Source organism: Chenopodium quinoa, unplaced genomic scaffold (assembly GCF_001683475.1).
Source record: "Chenopodium quinoa cultivar QQ74 unplaced genomic scaffold, ASM168347v1, whole genome shotgun sequence".
Classification (NCBI taxonomy): Eukaryota; Viridiplantae; Streptophyta; class Magnoliopsida; order Caryophyllales; family Amaranthaceae; genus Chenopodium; species Chenopodium quinoa.
In genome coordinates this window covers 1087117-1105074 of record NW_018744718.1, presented here as the reverse complement: position 1 = coordinate 1105074, position 17958 = coordinate 1087117, and the positions used below count along the sequence as shown (strand labels likewise).

The 17958-nt window shown below is 30.0% G+C and overlaps 1 protein-coding gene across 1 annotated transcript; it reads right to left on the bottom strand.

Annotated features, from left to right (window-relative positions):
- Nucleotides 1-6891: 6891 nt before the first annotated feature.
- Nucleotides 6892-9943, bottom strand: LOC110703258 (metallothiol transferase FosB-like). The gene is made up of 3 exons (XM_021881038.1): nucleotides 9532-9943; nucleotides 9202-9307; nucleotides 6892-7505 (listed from the first exon to the last, which is right to left on the bottom strand). The coding sequence occupies exons 1-3, from the start codon at nucleotides 9684-9686 to the stop codon at nucleotides 7251-7253; spliced, it is 516 nt and encodes a 171-aa protein (XP_021736730.1). The 5' UTR covers nucleotides 9687-9943; the 3' UTR covers nucleotides 6892-7250.
- Nucleotides 9944-17958: the final 8015 nt, after the last annotated feature.

Sequence of the window (17958 nt, the reverse complement as noted above, 5' to 3'; positions counted from 1 at the left end):
ATACCCTATTCTCACCTCAGATGCTTTAGGATCACCCCTCGTGAGGAGGGGGTCCTAATTCTTTTCTTTTTCTTACCTTAAAAAAATAAAAAATAAATAAAAAAATTCATTTAAAAAAAAGTATAAAGTTTCTTAATATCAATGTTTTTATAATTTTACTAATGAACCAACCTTTGCTTCCTATGAAGAAGTTTTTATTAGATTAAGCTATATATTTCTAACTATTAGACATGAGACGTTGTCAAATTTAGTAGATGAATTCTGAAAAAGTACAAAAAAATGCAATTATTTTGAAACAGATGCAATACAACTAGCTAGATTATCGTATTTCGTGTCATTAACCTCTCCTACAACACAAACGTTCATATAATGGCTGAGAGATTCATTGATAGATGATTACTAACCATTTAATTTGAAATTACGATTTCTTATAAATTTATTATTATACGTAAATCATATATACTTGTTTTAATCTCAAATAAGTCAAAAAAAATTGAAATTCGCCTTTAATCGTACAACAAAACACATGTGCATGTAAACTACGTATACGTAACAAGCTATTAGAAGCTAATTAAGCATATTTTTATAGCTTAACTACTTAATTACGGGAGCTTAGCTTCTTCATAGTTTCGTATAATAAGACATTAAAACCTACTAAAACATTCAACTAACTACTACTATACGAAAAGGTGAACAATAAATTTACAATTGAAGAAAAAAAGATACTCAATCTTAAATCCAAATTAAAATTTGACGCGTTTGTATGATGGCCATCTTTCGGCCCCATACATGACGCATTTAATTAACTACCAATCCTATTTCTTTATATTAAGCCAAACTTCCACTTGTAATGAATTCTTATTTTATTTTGATATTGTTGTTTTTATAGTTACATAACTTATTTATGATTTTATTGGTTATAAAACTTATAATTATGTAACACAATTACACGTGTGTGGTTATGAGCATTAAATGTGATGTTATGGGCAGCCTTATTCATCAAGAACTATAGAGTGAAGTCAATTAGTAGGTAGTGTACCTTCTAAAATACTAGAGGATGACTATAGTCACTATACTTCGAATAATTTTGTTGTTGTTGTTTAGAGAGCCACAAAGGCGGGTGAGAATCGATCCAAGGATATCCTAGAATCGGGAAGGAAGCTCTAACTAATTGAGTTATCCCTCACTCTCATTATACTTCGAATATGGATGTAGCCAAAGCAACCTCTATTAAATACTTTCTCCAAACTTCGTTTTTTTTTTCTTTGTTTGTTTAGAAAGCGAGAACCAATCTTATAATCTCTTAAAACAAAGAGATAAGATAGAATTTATAACCACTTAAGTTATTCCTCACTTTTCGAGTCTTTTGTAGTTTTAATTGTAATATTTTGACTTTTGTATTAGGTTTATACTTATTGTAATGTTATTTATTTGGTATTCAAAACAACTTTGAAGTTCTATAAATGGAGAATTTTGTATTCCTTTTTGTTTATAATGTTGATATTCATTAATAAATGGAGAAGCACTAATATAAGTGCGAGCATCAAATAAATGAGATTTAATTTTAAGTCCTAATCAATTAAAAAGATACAAATAAATTTAATCTTTTACTTAACTACATAAGCTATATAATTTTAATCTAGGTGATTAATAAAATTTAATTCAAAAAAGATCATTCTTAATTTTTATTTTATTTTTTTCTAAAAAGAAGGATACATGAAATAAAATTAGAGCCGTTTAGATTGAGGATCATCGATCCTAGATGCATGGATGGTGTTTCCTTAGTACATGAATTGAGCTAAAACAAATTACACTTTTTATTTGTTTGTTTGGGACTTGAACCATACATTCTTATGCTCAAACTAGATTTACTTTATTGGGGGCTTGAATTGAATTCATACACCACCTTCCTTAGCTCTAACAAAATATTAATTAAAAAACCTAAAAGAAAAGGTGCACGTACTCAAGGTTATATTATAGAATCAACTACTCGTCTAAGAAAATGAATGAAGTACTTAGCTTTGACTTCTCTTCTTTCGCTAGCCACCATCCTTTAGTTGACTAGAAAATATATTTGATCTTATCATGCTCCCTACTTATATTAAAAAGCTATGAAATTGAGAGAGTGAAGGATAGCTTAAGTGGTTAGAGCTTTTCTCCCAATTTCAGGAGATCTTGGGATCGATTCCCACCCCCACCCTTGTGGCTCTCTAAACACCTAAAAAAAAAAGCTATGAAATTCATTTTGTCACTTTTTATATGCAAATTTATTTTCCTAAACACTAACCTATATTATTATTTACTAAGATTATTTTGTCAATCCTTTACGTTTGCTCCATTTTCCTTTGGTTAACTTTTAGAAGTTGTATTGTGCGGATAAGTAATAATCTTAATTGACTTTTCATACTCTTATTAGATAAAAGACATAAAGACAATTACTAAGAAAACGACAATACAAGTTTATCTGCCAGATAAACGATATGATTTTTTTTAAAAAATTTGGTATTATTTCGGTAAATATATTGAAAAGGCGTGGTCATTTATTCAGTAATTTTGGTGAACTGTTCAATTACTGTTTGTAACTTGCATTTACTGTTTGGTGAAGAAATTACATATGTACCCCTCAACTAGTACATGAAAAGACGCATGTACCCCTCCACTGATATTTGAAAAGACGATTATACCCCAAATTTGTTTATCTTCTAAGAAAACGAGGGACAGTGTTATCGGAGTAGAAAATGCATGGAGCAATATCGAATTTTAGGGAGGGAAGAAGTAATCAAAAGCACCTAGACCAATTAAGCTTGAGACAGCCAAACTAGATCAAGAAAAACGGCGCAACTTAAGAAAAAATTCACCATATAACCGACCAAACCACGAATATACAAATTATTCAAAAATATAATCATACACAAATTAAAGTTGCCAAATTTCCAAGAATCACACATATAATTATGTAACACGCAATTGACTCAGCCAACCATTGCTCACATGTTATAACCTTCAAATATAAACCATACTTCCAACCCCCCCTATATATACCTTATGTTACACTTTTATTAATACCATAACATTCACATTAAAATCTTCCAATATTTCATTATACAAAATCAAAATCAAAATCAAAATCAATGGAGACGAACAACACTAGAATGGTACGTATAGACGAAGACGAGCTCGAATGCTTAAGGAAATTAGCGGAGCCAATCGTTCAATCTAGAATGGTACGTATAGATGAAGACGAGCTCGAATGTTTAAGGAAATTAGCAGAGCCAAGTAAAACTGATCGTGCATTTCGCGGTCAAAAGGTTACGCCTGTTATTAATAATAAGTCTAGATTATCTAATAATAATGATAATAAGATTTTTGTTCATGATGATGAATTTTTTCCTCAAGTAGAGAAAAAAGTTATAACGCAAGTGCCCGGAAAAAAGCTAGTGAGTAAGAAATCTGAAGATATAAATGAAAGTGCTGAGAAATTTATTCAAAAATTCAAGCAACAATTGCTTCTTCAACGACTCGAATCCATCGAAAATATTGAGAAGATGCTTGAAAGAGGGCTCTGAGATTCACTACAAACAGAGGATTTGTTTTTTTTGGTGGTTGATTTATTATTTGATTGATTTTGTTAATAATTGATTTATATTGATATTAAGTTTACGTAATTACTTGTTTTTTCTGCATGTTTGTTAATGTTATAATCTGTATTAATCAAGCATGTAAAGTAGATTATTCTTTTGTTAATTGGGTATAACGATTTCTGGCTACTAAAAGGTTGTATTAATTTTTCAGAATTCAAGATATCATATACTATTATCATTTTACTATTAAGTAATAAGTACCAGTATTTGGTGGTGTTTTGGAGTCTATCTTCCTACTATAATGTCTTTTGCCATAAAAATTTAAAAATAGCTAGTGCAGTTGATGACTTCTTTGTATAATTAAGTGGCCTATTTCTTTATCATTGTTTAACATATCTTAAATCATATACAAGTATACTAGAAGAATTAAGTATATATACTTTCCAAAATATTATGGAGTATTTGAAACTCCCAATAATATGTTTTTTTTTTTTTTTTTTTTTTAAAAAAAAAAAGAAATAATATTTAATGCTTCAAAACTACACATCCAAATGAGCTTTACAAAATCTCACATGATTAAAAATTTTAAAAATAAATTAATATTAGTAAAAAATAAAACTAAAGGAACTAGAGAGATTGAGTCGGTCACACTTTTTTTTTTTACTAGAAAAAAAAATGATGTCGTTAATAAAATATAATCAAACGACACTTACATATAATTCCTAAAAAAATCAAGAATTGCAACATAAGTACACACACCTTAAAACTAAATACAACGTAGATTTTATTAACAATCGCCTTAATAAAAAACTTAATCTGAAGCATACAATCTGTGAGTTTGCACTGATTCGACTTGAAATCCACTAATGTGTAGTCGTTTGAGTGAAAATACTCATGTGGTCCTCCAGATTCTTATAGAGATTATAAAACCTTAGATCTTCAATTCTCACCAAACAAGCAATAAACTTAAGAGAAAAATCATCATCATAAGGATGAAATCTATTTATTAAAAGCAATTGAAAGGTTTTTGGGGTTTACCATCGGTAAAAAAATACCAGTAGAAAGAGTTTCACAATTGAGATCAAGAGGAAAAGAGATTGTAGTGATGGAGAAAAAACGAAGAAGAGAGAAGGAAAATCTTCAAATTAAAAAAAAAAATTGAAAAAATCTAGCAAATGGAAGCTAGGAAACCCTTACAAAGAAAAAAAAACCATAGAGGGAACCAAAAAAACCATTCCAAAGAAAAAACCTAGCAATTCCTATTAGTCGTGTTTCTAAGAAATGATGGAAAAAAAAAGTTTAAAAGCAGACAAAGTAAACAAGAGTATGTGAGACATTGGCAATTTGGGCTAGCTCAATAGTGGAACTTGGAACTATGGAAGTTGTGCACTTTTCAGCTAGCAACCCAAGTGAACCCCATCCAAATTCTTAATTAGAAGCAAGAACTTTTCCATAGGGTAATGCTATACATAGCCCTTAGATCTATATATATTAGAGCTATATATAAGCATTAAAAACACCGTTGAAAATTGTATAAAATTAGGAATTCATGACAAAAACATGCACAAATCAGTGTAATTAGTGTGAATTGTCATAATTTTCTAAATTTAAACAGTTTTCAAGAGTATTTTTAATATTTATATGTAGCCAGGACTATGTATAGCATTTTCCTTTATTTTTTGGAGTACCGTTTTTTTTTTTTTTTTTTTTTTTTTTTTGGTCTAATTTTGATATGTCATAATTAGCCATGTGTATCCAAATGTTTGGATTCTTATTATAACTCCAGGAAGAATTCTTGTGTGATGGACTCATATCAGCTGAAGCCCAGTATAGCTCAACTCATATGGAGACAATTTGGACTAACCAGCCCACCAAACTCACTGATCTATCATACATTCACATTGGCATATTGCTAGTAAATGCCAAAATGAGTCTTGAAGGGTTTTTTTTTCTTTTCTTTTTTAATTATTAATATTTTTATGAATAATGCATATCCTCAAAGTCTAAAACTCACATATTGCTATTTGCTATGAGCACGTTCCAAGATTTATAATATATTTGGTTGAATAATAATAATAATAATAATAATAATAATAATAATAATAATAATAATAGGGCGGCTCTAGGGTAAGTAATTTCATTTTGTGAGAACTAAAACCTACTAGCAAGTGTAACTTCCCATAAATATTATAAAGTACAATCAACAATTCCACCTTCTTCCACTTCTTAGAAATGTTAACTTTTCGTACATTCTAATGTCATCCAAACAACCACTCAATGTACACGAGTCACACAAACATTAAATGAATTCATCCATCTGTATAGGTCCCTATACTACTACCATTAACACGAATACGGCATACCACATCAATGTGATAAGTGCAATACAACACAAGCCTAAGCTAAATGTAGAACATTTTTAGAGATTTCGAGACCAATGTTGGAAAAAAGGGGGGGGGGGGGGGTGTACTCCATTGTCATAAATTTTGATTTGCATCCATCAATAAGGCCAAAGTAGACATGCCATTACCATTGTTGATTATTCAGATCATGCATTGAAATATTGGTGTTACACATGCCATTACCATTATTATTTTTGGTTGTTTACAATTGTTCATACAATTGTTCATAGTGAAGCCTTTGTTCATGAGAGTATCCATAATGAATGGAACTTCATTTCATTTGGTAGCATAGAATAATCATTATTGCTAATGGAAAATCATCACAGTAATTTTGTCTTCCCCTTTATCCCTTTTGTTCCCCTTTTTCTAATTTTCCTCCTATTTTCCTTTTTTTCCCTCTTTTTTTTTTTTACCTTGATAAAAAAATTATTTTTCAACACAATGATAGACTGATAGAGTATGGTAGTAGATTTTCTCCCTAAATTCTTTTACTAACACACTCATTAGTCATTACAGTACAATTTTGAATATGAGAAACTAAATATTCCATACACTTAATATACCCAATTATTAAATTATTGTCCCAATCAAATCACTTATTTTTACTTTGTATATCAAGGACTAGAGAGGACAAATAGTCATTTCATTCATGTATTCATGTATTTATAGTAGTTGTATTTCTTGTCAATATGTAGTTGTATTTTGAGTTCTCAACAAACATGACATTTTGTAGAAACTAGCTTAGGAAATACTTCCATCTTAAGATGTGCAAAAAGATTCCAGGCCAACTTTCAAGTACTAGAATATCCTTATTAGTGTCAATGTATAATTTATAACTTCGTATTACAGAAAAAGAAAAAGAATGCATATATTATTGAATTAATAAGAATTTAACATTTCACTTGAAATAATGAGAAAAATAACAGTTATGTTCTTCATTTTCCAATCACTAGAACATCATATTTTATTATTCACCTTGCAAAAAACATTGACATTTCGCCTTTCGCCCCAAATTTTGGGGCGAAAGAAGAAATTCCCCCCAAGAATATAACAACACAAACCCATAAACCAAACAAAACCAGAACACTGTCAAGTCCTCCTTACTTTGATACATAATACTTCTTACATTACCAACATCTCCCTATAATCTTAACTAAAATGGTCCATAATTTTTCGACATCGACTGACCTCAACTTCTCAACCTACAAGATTGATATGCACCACATTTTCACAACCCCCTGATTTGGTCCCAATATTGTGTAAATCTTTACTGCTGGACCACAGGGCTGGTTTTCTGTTGCTGCTGTAAGAGGTCAAATTTCACGAGCGAACACGATCTTACCATGTCTCCCGAGAGAGGGATCACTGGGAGGTTGTCACAGTTGCATATTTCGATCATGAAACCGTCTGGATCATGGAAGAAGAGCTGATCCACGAAGATTCCGCCTTCTTCGACTCTTGCTCTTATATGCTTAATCCCCATTTCTTTCAGCTTCTTCTCTACTGCTCCCATGCTTTCACACTACATGAATACAATTGTATAAACATGAGACAACTACTTAAGTTTTAAGCTATATATATGTATATATATAATGTCACAATGTTTATAGTATGATCATTTGAGTAAAATTCATGAAAATAAATTTAAATACACTAGCTCAATCATATGACTAAATTTTTTTATTGTTTTGAATTTATAGAAGAAGTTTAAAGATGAGAAACATATAAGTCTAGTGGGTATTCCACCTATTGTCGATTGATTTTGGATGGATGGATCCCCAACCAACCTTATATATGATCATCCTCTTCTTCAATGCGGGCCTTGATGTACCATTCAATTTTTTGAAATGATATCAAAGCCAAAGAGGATCCGATCCGAACCCTTCAAAAAAACAAAGATTACATCTCTTTAGGACGAGTTAGTTATAAGTCACCTAAATTGCTCAATAACAAAAATTACCCCTACAGTTTATTTACCATACTTGCCAATCAGTGTTACCTTCGAACTATAAGAATAACAATTTGTTATAATCGTTACATATACTAATATATGAAAATAACTTTGATCGAAAAATATGTAGACATGGATTAAGAAAATATCTATGGTAGCATACCCGTGACTAGGACCATCATAAACACATCTCAATCACGGCATGAGTTGTTGCTGACTCCTCTTATGGATAACACTATTGCGTATTATGTAATACTTGTACATGATAGTCTAGAAATTTCGAATCCTATATGCATCTTTCTATGTCAATTTCTTTATATCAACTTCAAATACGTAATTATAGTGACTTTATTGTGCATTGAAACAACCTGTGTCGTATAAAATGACAATTACAATTTTTGTAAATGATAGATGAAGATATCTTAAAGGTGATTAGTCATCAATTTCTATAAGGACTATAACTACAGCATGACAATGATATCTTCAATAATCAACATCCTTAACTTTACAGATTTTACATTTTGATCACCCTCTCTCAAACTACGCTAGAATTTTTATTACTGGCTCTCATGTATCGTTATGTAGACTCGAATTTGAGACCTCAAAGTTCACTGTTGCTAATCATTATTGAACAAGAATAATTCTTTTTTCATAATTCATTTGTAATTGAAGTAATGAAAAAACGAGAATATTTTATGTACACTAAATAGTATCGTGGTCCAACGCTTCAAACCCGATAAGGACTAAACACTTGTGACTTGTAGAATTTTAGGTAGCTGAATGTACATGCATTATGAAATCACCACTTTGAAACTAAAACACGTTTCTCTTTATATTTTGGAATTTTTCAATTGATGACAAATTGATAATGTTGCCCAAAGTATCAAATAAAAGTGGTTCATGAATCATGGGATCATGGCCACAAGTCATAAACATGTCACTTCTTATGTGTAAATGTTAAGGTTGACAAATGACACGTAAAACTAATTTGCTCATGTACGAGTATACGTCCAACTCGTTCATTTTGTTTGTATACCACTCAAATACAAAACTCTCATGACATAAAATCATCTTAAACCAAACTCAAACTCAATACTCGCTTTATTTTACTTGAACTTATTTTATAAGACATTATTTTTCTAAAATAAATAAAACTAAAATGAAACAATCATACCCTTAAAATAAAATCACTCTATTAATCCATGTAAAAAAGAAAACAAGAAATCTATCCTAATTTAGGTGCACTATTAATAAAAGTAACAATTACCTGAAAAGAAATGTGGTTATCCTTTGGATTAATTTCTGTTTTTTGGGGCAATTTCTCTGGTTCCGGCGCCTGTAACAAGTGAATTCCAATTCCGTACCCAAACAGCCTACATTTACCAAAAAAAAAAAACCAAAATTAATAAAAAAAACATATAATCAAAATCAACCCCAGAAACCAAAATCATTATAACGTACTCCCTCCGTTCCTCAATACATTACCCGTTTTTAATCCGATACATGGATTAAAAACGGGAGGTTTCATATCCAAAAGAAAATGAAAATTTGTATGCCCTTTAATTAATGAAAAAAATTGAAAATTTAGGAAAATTACCAAGCTCCATCAAAATCAAATGAACCGGGTCGTCTAATTGGGAAAAACCCAAGAACATCTTGATAAAAGCTAATGGATTCTTCAACTGAACGACAAAGAAGAGAAATATGATTTATAGATTTTAGGTGAAGTGGGTTTCCTTGAACATCCTTCATTTTTACCCTTTTTTTACTTTTTAATGAAAATCCAAAAAATTCGGGACTTTTTAAAAATTAACTTATAAATTTTTTTTTTTTTTTTTTTTGAAACAATTAACTTATAAATTTGATCACAAATAAACTTGAAATAGTGAATTGAATTAATAATTTAATGAAAATTATTGGAAGAAAAACAGAGGAATGAATGAAAAAACAGGGGAATAATAATATCAGCAAGTTTTTTTTTAATTTTGGAGTTTTGGTTGTGTCATTTGTGGAAATAGGCAAGGGTTTATATAGAGGGAGAATCGAAGATGTAACTGCCACGTGTACTATCAATGATTCTTTGACACGTAGATTCCACGTTGATGTACAGCACATTTTTAAATGTCATGAGAATAATTGCACTCATGACATTATATGAAATTTCACGATTCTTGTTTTAAAATAATTGTTACACTTGACTTTATAGAACTTTATTCGTTTGACACGCTTCATTTTCACTTACGTAATATGTCTAATTATTATATAATATAACATGTTGGATTAATATGTCAAAAAAAATTACTTCGTTCGACAATATAGTGTACAATGTAATTCATTTGATATTGTTCTCCTTGTACAATATACACTCACGCATTGCTCTTTAATTAACTTCAATTTCCATTAAATGTTTTGGAGTCATCGATACTTACTTTGTATGAAGTACGGAGTATATGACATATGATTAAGAAAATGTAAATATTATCATATGAAATTCTCTTAGATTTCAATAATGTAACCGTATATTTTTATAATGTTTTAAAAATATTTACCAAATTTACTTCGTAACTGATGGTTGAAGGAGGGGCAGATGAGATTCGAACCCGTAACCTTTGTGTCACGCTGGCTCCGATACCATATTAGAGGACCAACTCAACCAAAAGCTTAAACTGATGGTTGAGGCCTAGGAATATGTTTTATACTCTATCATAAAGATTGTAATGCTCAAACCGCTACATATAAGAAGATATTTAGAAAAAAAACAAAGAAAGTATATTAGTTAAATTATTAAAAAGCCAAATGTAGTAACTAATTTGAGAAAAATATACTTGGTACGGGACTACGGGAGTAGTATTTAGTTTAATCAAGAGTACCATAATTTATCCCTTTAAGGCAATTTTGTGATGATTATAGTAGTTTAATTAGGTTGATGGTTATGATAAAAAGACAAGAAAATTTCTGATTATTACGTCATTAAAAAACAATTCTGATTAGGCTGATAAATTTTAACTACTTCACAACTTGATTTTAGTCGGATCCGAATCAGCTTTTCGGGTACAGTTTATACTCAACAAATAAATCCAGCTCATCTATACAACTTACTACATATTGAAATTAGTATTACGCGTATTAAGTTGAGTAACAAATTTCCTTGTGTTTGGTAATGTAAGACAGGTATGAACCAGTTTTTTTTTTTTTTTTTTTTGGGGGGGGGGGGGGTTGGGGGCAAAAAATCAAAAATGCTAACAAAACTTATTGTCATAAATGTTGGATAAGAATGATGTTGTGACAGATAATAAATTAGAAAAAAATAAATAAATAACACTTCCCGTTCAAAAAAAAAATTTAGAAAAAAATAATTAAAGACAATATATGACATTAGGAAATTGGACATCATAAAATAAATAAAAAGATTACTTGAATAAAAATAAAGAGGTAATAAAATCTTGTAAAAATGGCAATGTATGATACAGCCCATACAGGCCATGTTTGGTAATTGGCTTTTTAATGGCTTTTTGGTTAGCTTTTGGCTTTTAGCTTTTTTAGGTGGTCAAACAGCCAAAAAATGTGTTTGATAATTGGCTTTTTAGTCAGCGAAAAAATGAAAAAACTGCTTTGAGTAGCTTTTTTGTTGGCTTTTGGCTTGTTGGCCCACAAATTATCTAATAAACAGCCAACAGCCAACATTTAATTTACCAAACACTTTTATAAACAACCAGCTTAAACAACCAATTTCAAAAGCCATTATAAACCGCCAAACATTTCAGCTAGTCAAACAAGCCAAGTGAACCAGCCAACAGCCAACCGCCAACAGCCATTTGTCAAACAAGGCCACAAACAGATGGAAGGATAGGATATGAATCATATGATATAAATGGGTTCAATCAAATTGTATTCATATTGTTTAATTCAACTTTTATTAATTTTAGATAAGATTATAATAAAATTGTTGGGACAAGTCAAAAATTGTTAGCTCTAATTTACTTGGACCGACGTACGTCTAAGGAAAAATGCTCCACTTCCTTGATACTTGTACAAATGTTGTCCCATTATTACTTAATGGTAGTATGTGGTCTAACACTCTCACTATTTACCTTTATTTCAATATATCAATACTCAATCAAAAGCGTGTAATATAAACTTCGAGTTGAGCATATATTTAGAAACAAAGGGAGTAACAAATAAGTCACAGGATGCCGTACAATCTTACATAGACAAGAAGTATAAGAGTCACGCACTAGCCAGCAATAGCATCATATGAGAAGACAAAGTTCGGCAGTAGTAGACTAAGCAAGTAGCACCAGGCAGCCGTGCACATGGGCTCGTTCGCACTTCGCACTAAGTGCTAGACGCATCAAATAGTTTGGCAATGTGCGAAGAGTCGTACAGACCGACTTTGTAAACGATTAATTATATATGTCAAGTTGAATAAAGATAGTTAGCTAAGTAGCTATGCTTCTTAGTGATTAGTAAACGACTTTGTAAATAGCTTTCGTTTGGAAACTTACTAGTAATTATTGATAAATTTACGTATAATTTATACATAGTTTATTGTGTTTTGTGAAAATATAATTTAAATATTACATAAAGAATTAAGGAACTTAAGTGATACGAAATCTCAGGACATGGTTTCTTCAGCTTAATTTTAGTTCAGTTCAACTCTAATCAGTTCAACTCCAATCAGTTCAATTCAGTATTTAATTTCATTGTCTCATAAACAATTCATTTCAGCTCAGTAAATTCCAAAAATCGGAATAGATCCTTAATCATGGCTTACATGGTTACAAGATCGATTCTTATATCTACGTACCCATTGACATTAAATCCCAATTAGTCCAATAAAAGTAGGGTCTATGCATGCATGATGCATTATGTATGTAGTTGATGAAAAAAATAACTATAAATATTAAATAAGGTGCTTAGCATTATAATCTACAGCTAGACATTAAATCCCAATTAGTCCAATAAAAGTAGGGTCTATGCATGCATGATGCATTATGTATGTAGTTGATGAAAAAAATAACTATAAATATTAAATAAGGTGCTTAGCATTATAATCTACAGCTAATTAATGTCAATCAATGATCTACGTATAATTATGATTAATATAAAAATCATGTAACCCTAGTTGCACAGCCGAAAGCCATGTGATTCTTCGACTGATTTGCGCAGTTGTATATAAAAAAAATTACAAAAACTTACCAAATGTTACGTATGTTTAATTTTAAATTTTTTAAAAAATATAAAATTAACCTAGTCCCTACCTGAGGTTGACAACGCGGTTGATGAACACCGTGAAATTTTGATGTTAATTGTAAAACACGGTTGAATGGTTGATGATGTAATTTCATTGTATACATTCACTAAATACAGTCCAAGTATAATAATAAACATGAATTAAAAATATATTTGCTTACGATAATTTTGATAAATTAGTAAAATGATCGATAGTACAGATGATTTATATGGGTGTGAAAGCGATGAAACCACATGATTTAAAAGAAGTGAACTAGTGAAATATACTTTTAAGGACTTGCATGCCTAACAAAGTAACAAACGTTGGACATACTTGTAAAGGTGTGGAGGTAATTAGGTAAATCCTTACTTTTATTTTATGATTTGATTAAATTTTGACCTTATTAATTTAAATCTTTAAAGATAATAAATTAATATTTAAATGCCATTAAATTTGCATAATGTGTATAGTCTAAATATGAAATTTTATAGTTTATTTCATTACACAATCCAGTTATTTAGCGATAATCAAGCACAAATATTAGTTTGTTCTCATTTGATTTGATGTAGCCTAATTAATTCTAATATAAGCAAAAATCTACTACTTAGGACTTGTTCACTTCAGCTTAATTTCAGTTTCGTTCAATTCAACTCCAATCAGATCAGATCAGTTCAGTTCAGTTCAGCTCCTAATTTCCTTTTTTCTTAAAATATTCATTTCAATTCAGTTCAGCTCCAATTAGTTCAATTCAGTTTAGCTCAGTTCAGTAAATGTGAACAGACCCTTAATCAAATAAGTTGAACTAAATATGGCAATAGTCACTAAGGTAGAGTTCTAATTTTGAACTTATTTTCGGTTCTTCAATTCATGTTTAGGCAATCTTTAATCACAGTCAGTTAATTTAAGTTAAATTTAGATACAGTTCTCCATTTTAGTTCAATTAACTCGATAGTATGTCAAATATGGAGTTACCGTGAAACAACTCCAAATTTGATGCAAGAAAGATAGATCCAGCCATAGGTATGGCAAGTCACGAGTTTTCATGTGAAGCTACGTCGACACTCCTACCAATTTCACCCATTTCTTCCCCTCTGCAGACTTTCGTTCACCCAATAGTGTCCTCTAAAATTTTGTTAGGTTTTGTCTCGTCTTCCCGTCCCAAGTTTAGAAGGAAATATGTCACTCTATAAAGTAGGTTTCCCATGCTTTTTACTAATTCTTTCTTTTGCAGGTTAAGCGGCTCTAAAAGAATAGCATTTTGTCCCATCGGGTATACTTGGTTTCCTAATCATAAGAAGTTGTATGGTCCGACCCCCAATGTTCTATCAAGCATGTAATCTTGCTTTCTTTATTTAGTTAGGTTGTAATCTTGCTTTTCATTTATAGTACTCTTCGTAAAAAAAATAATAATAATAATAAAAAAAAAATATATATATATATAGATAGTACATACATGTTCTCTTTATTTGAATTTCACTGATGTTATCTTATTTGTCTTTCTTGAACTAATTTTAAATCATCAACTTTATCTCATCTTATTTAAACTTTACAACCCTTAATTTTTTTTTTCATTCTTTATTGTATTATCAATCTCATTGGACCTTATTACAATAAATTGGACCCTATATATAAGATCTTATTCAAGCTTATGAAACATTTTAAAACTTTATAATGTTTTATCTGAACATATTATCCACAATTACACTTATTTTGTTTGACAATGGTTGCAATTAAAAGTGAATAGAGGAAGTATCTTTGAATCAGTCATCCGAAAACAGAAGGATAATCCTATACGGATATTCAAAGTAGGTTGTGGGGCATCCTTTCGGAAGATGATAAATTGATAATGATAAAAGCTAAAAATGAGTAAGAAATTTAGGAAGTGATAAATAGTGTAGTGTACATGTTACATGTATAAGATGACTCACGGGTAACCGACCAGTGGGAAAGTATGACATATGTGATATGTCTATATCTTTTACATGTCGAGACTTTGAGATACTTCCAATCTTCCAGACTCTTCTTTAATTTATCTTCATTTCCTTATCACATTTTGCTCACTTCAATTTTCCACTTAAATATTTTTTTTATAATTTTTGTCTTATCTCTCTTTTAGTTATCACATTGGATCTTTTTCACAATTGCTTTTATATGTGGACATTGAGATTATCTAATTAAACATCACTATAATTCGATGATTCAAGTAGGGTATATATTGTGGGACATTCAATGTTAAAACTCCTTTGATACTTTTGTATTGAGATTTTGAAAATCATACTTATTTATTTTATTGAGTTGGTCCATTGATGTTTTATGTTGTTGGACCATAACATGACAAGGTTACTATTTGTATCAATCTAATAAGGCTCTTAAAATATTGACATTCACACTTATCTTAAGCTAGGAACCCTTATATGTTATTTTGAATAACATGTAGAATGCCAAGATTATATCCTGTTGAAGTTCACAAGAGGCTAATATACATGAGTGCTTTATATAATTTAATCAAAGAATTATCTTTAAGAATACAAGTAAAAAATCAATTTTATACTGTTCTTTTCACTTAAGTTTTTTGTGTGAGATAAAACTGGCCAAAGTAGGAAGAAACATATGAAACGAAAGGAGCATTTTTTTTTAATTAGCCAAATTTTGCAAGCAACTAAAAGACTAGAAAAGTTGCAATTCTCTTTTTCATATGTAAACAAGATTTATTTTTGTGATATAAGAGTTCCAAACTTCCATTGTTTCATTGAACTGTTGAATTATATTACCTTTTGTAATGTGAGCAACCACAAATAAATTTTATTACAATGAAACATGATACTTCCTTTATCTCTTTTCATTATTCCTTGTTTTAAAAAAATCAATGGAATTATTGTGAGGGTAACTTTGGTGTAAAAAGGAAATACTCTAAATAAGAACATCATTTTAATTGGTGCTCTTACAAAGGAAAATGAGAACATTAAAAAGAGACTAATGAAATAATAACTTGTGAAAGAAAATTTGAGTTTATTACTTTATATTAAAAAAAACTATTTATACACACACTGAATCAGGCAAAAAAATTGTTCATGACTGATATATATGACATATACATGAGACATAATTAATAAAACCTAAATAATGTTACTTAAGTATAAATTGTCAAATATAATAAAATCATTGCGTGTGAATACTCGAATATTGTAGATGTTGAAATGTTGCAATAAAAAATGTGTAAAAAGTGGAAGTGGTTATTTTCTATTTGTCTATACACATTTTTAATGTCGTAGAATCTTATATATAAAAATTATAAGCAATTGATATTTTTAAAATGCCTATTAAATATTATACTTTATATAATAGGCCCTATTCATTTCAATTTACTTTTGCTAAACTGAAATTATTTTGGAAAAACTTAAATTATATTTATGAACCTAAATTATTTGTATTAAAAACGACGAACTTATTTTATCTAAAAATTGTTTTATAATTTAAGGTGGCACATTAGGCCTGACATTTATTTGATCTTAATATTAACAAAACATAATCAAAATAAGACATAAAGAATACGTACCGTTCACTTCAGCTTTAAAATTACTTTTACTGAACTGAAATTATTTTTGCAAAACTGAAATTAATTTTACTGAATTAAATTATTTTTGTTCAATTAGACTTATTTGAATTGAAATTATTTTTAGTCTAAATCAATAAGAATAAAATGATAATGGAGGGAATATTTTCATAGGTTGCCTAATCATTTGTGAAGATTCTTTCAGCATGATTAAGCCGGTTGGTCCTCTATTATGAGTTTATGATTGTATTCGAATAAAATTATCTTACTCTACTAACACAAGAAATTACTAGAAATAGTAAACTTGATTATATAGATTAAAAAAAAAAAAAAAAATCAGGAAACAAGTTATAAAATTGTGAGGTTGCCATAATTGACCAAATCATTCTCATGTGTTTATGGCTTGGTTCAACTTCAACAGTGGCAACTAGACGCGGTTTTTTCTCATTAAGGTTTCATTAAAGATTCTGGCGCACGTGGTCAATTGCAACCCTTGAGCCGCGCCGTTGCTAGCCTTTTCATCAAGTGAGCCCGACATGTTAGTTTGATTATAACCCTAGTGGTCCTCCATCGCAAATCCGCAATCAATCCCCTAAATATCTTTAGTTAACATTAAGCCTCGTGCTTAATTATATGAGTACATGTCAACTGAATAATTAAGCGTGACAAAAAGATTTGAACTCGTGATCATCTTAATAAAAAAAATTTAAGCAGATGTTTAAAGTTTAAGATTGCTTTCCATATTCTATTCTATCAAGCAATATGAGTTGAGAATAAAGGAATTTAATCCGTGAACATTGCATTCCATATTACTGTGTATATATACAAAGTATCAGGCTTCACATAAGCCATAAATTAAGGCTATAAAATAGGCTAAGATAATATCCTAAGCACTAATCTAGTATAACAGAATATTTACATTTGACTAAGATAATTATTTACATAATTATCTTAACACACCCCCTTAGTCAAAGTGGAAGGAGGACGGACGCTTAGACTATCTCTGAAATCTTCAAAAAATACGCGTGGTAGTCCTTTTGTGAATATGTCCGCAATTTGGTGCCTTGTAGGAACATGTAGAATCTGAACTTCACCCCTAACCACCTTTTCACGAACAAATAAGATGTCCATCTCAATGTGCTTGGTACGTTGATGATGTACCGGATTACCCGAAAGGTAAATAGCGCTCACATTGTCACAATAAATCAATGTAGCCTTTTTAATCGGACAAACTAACT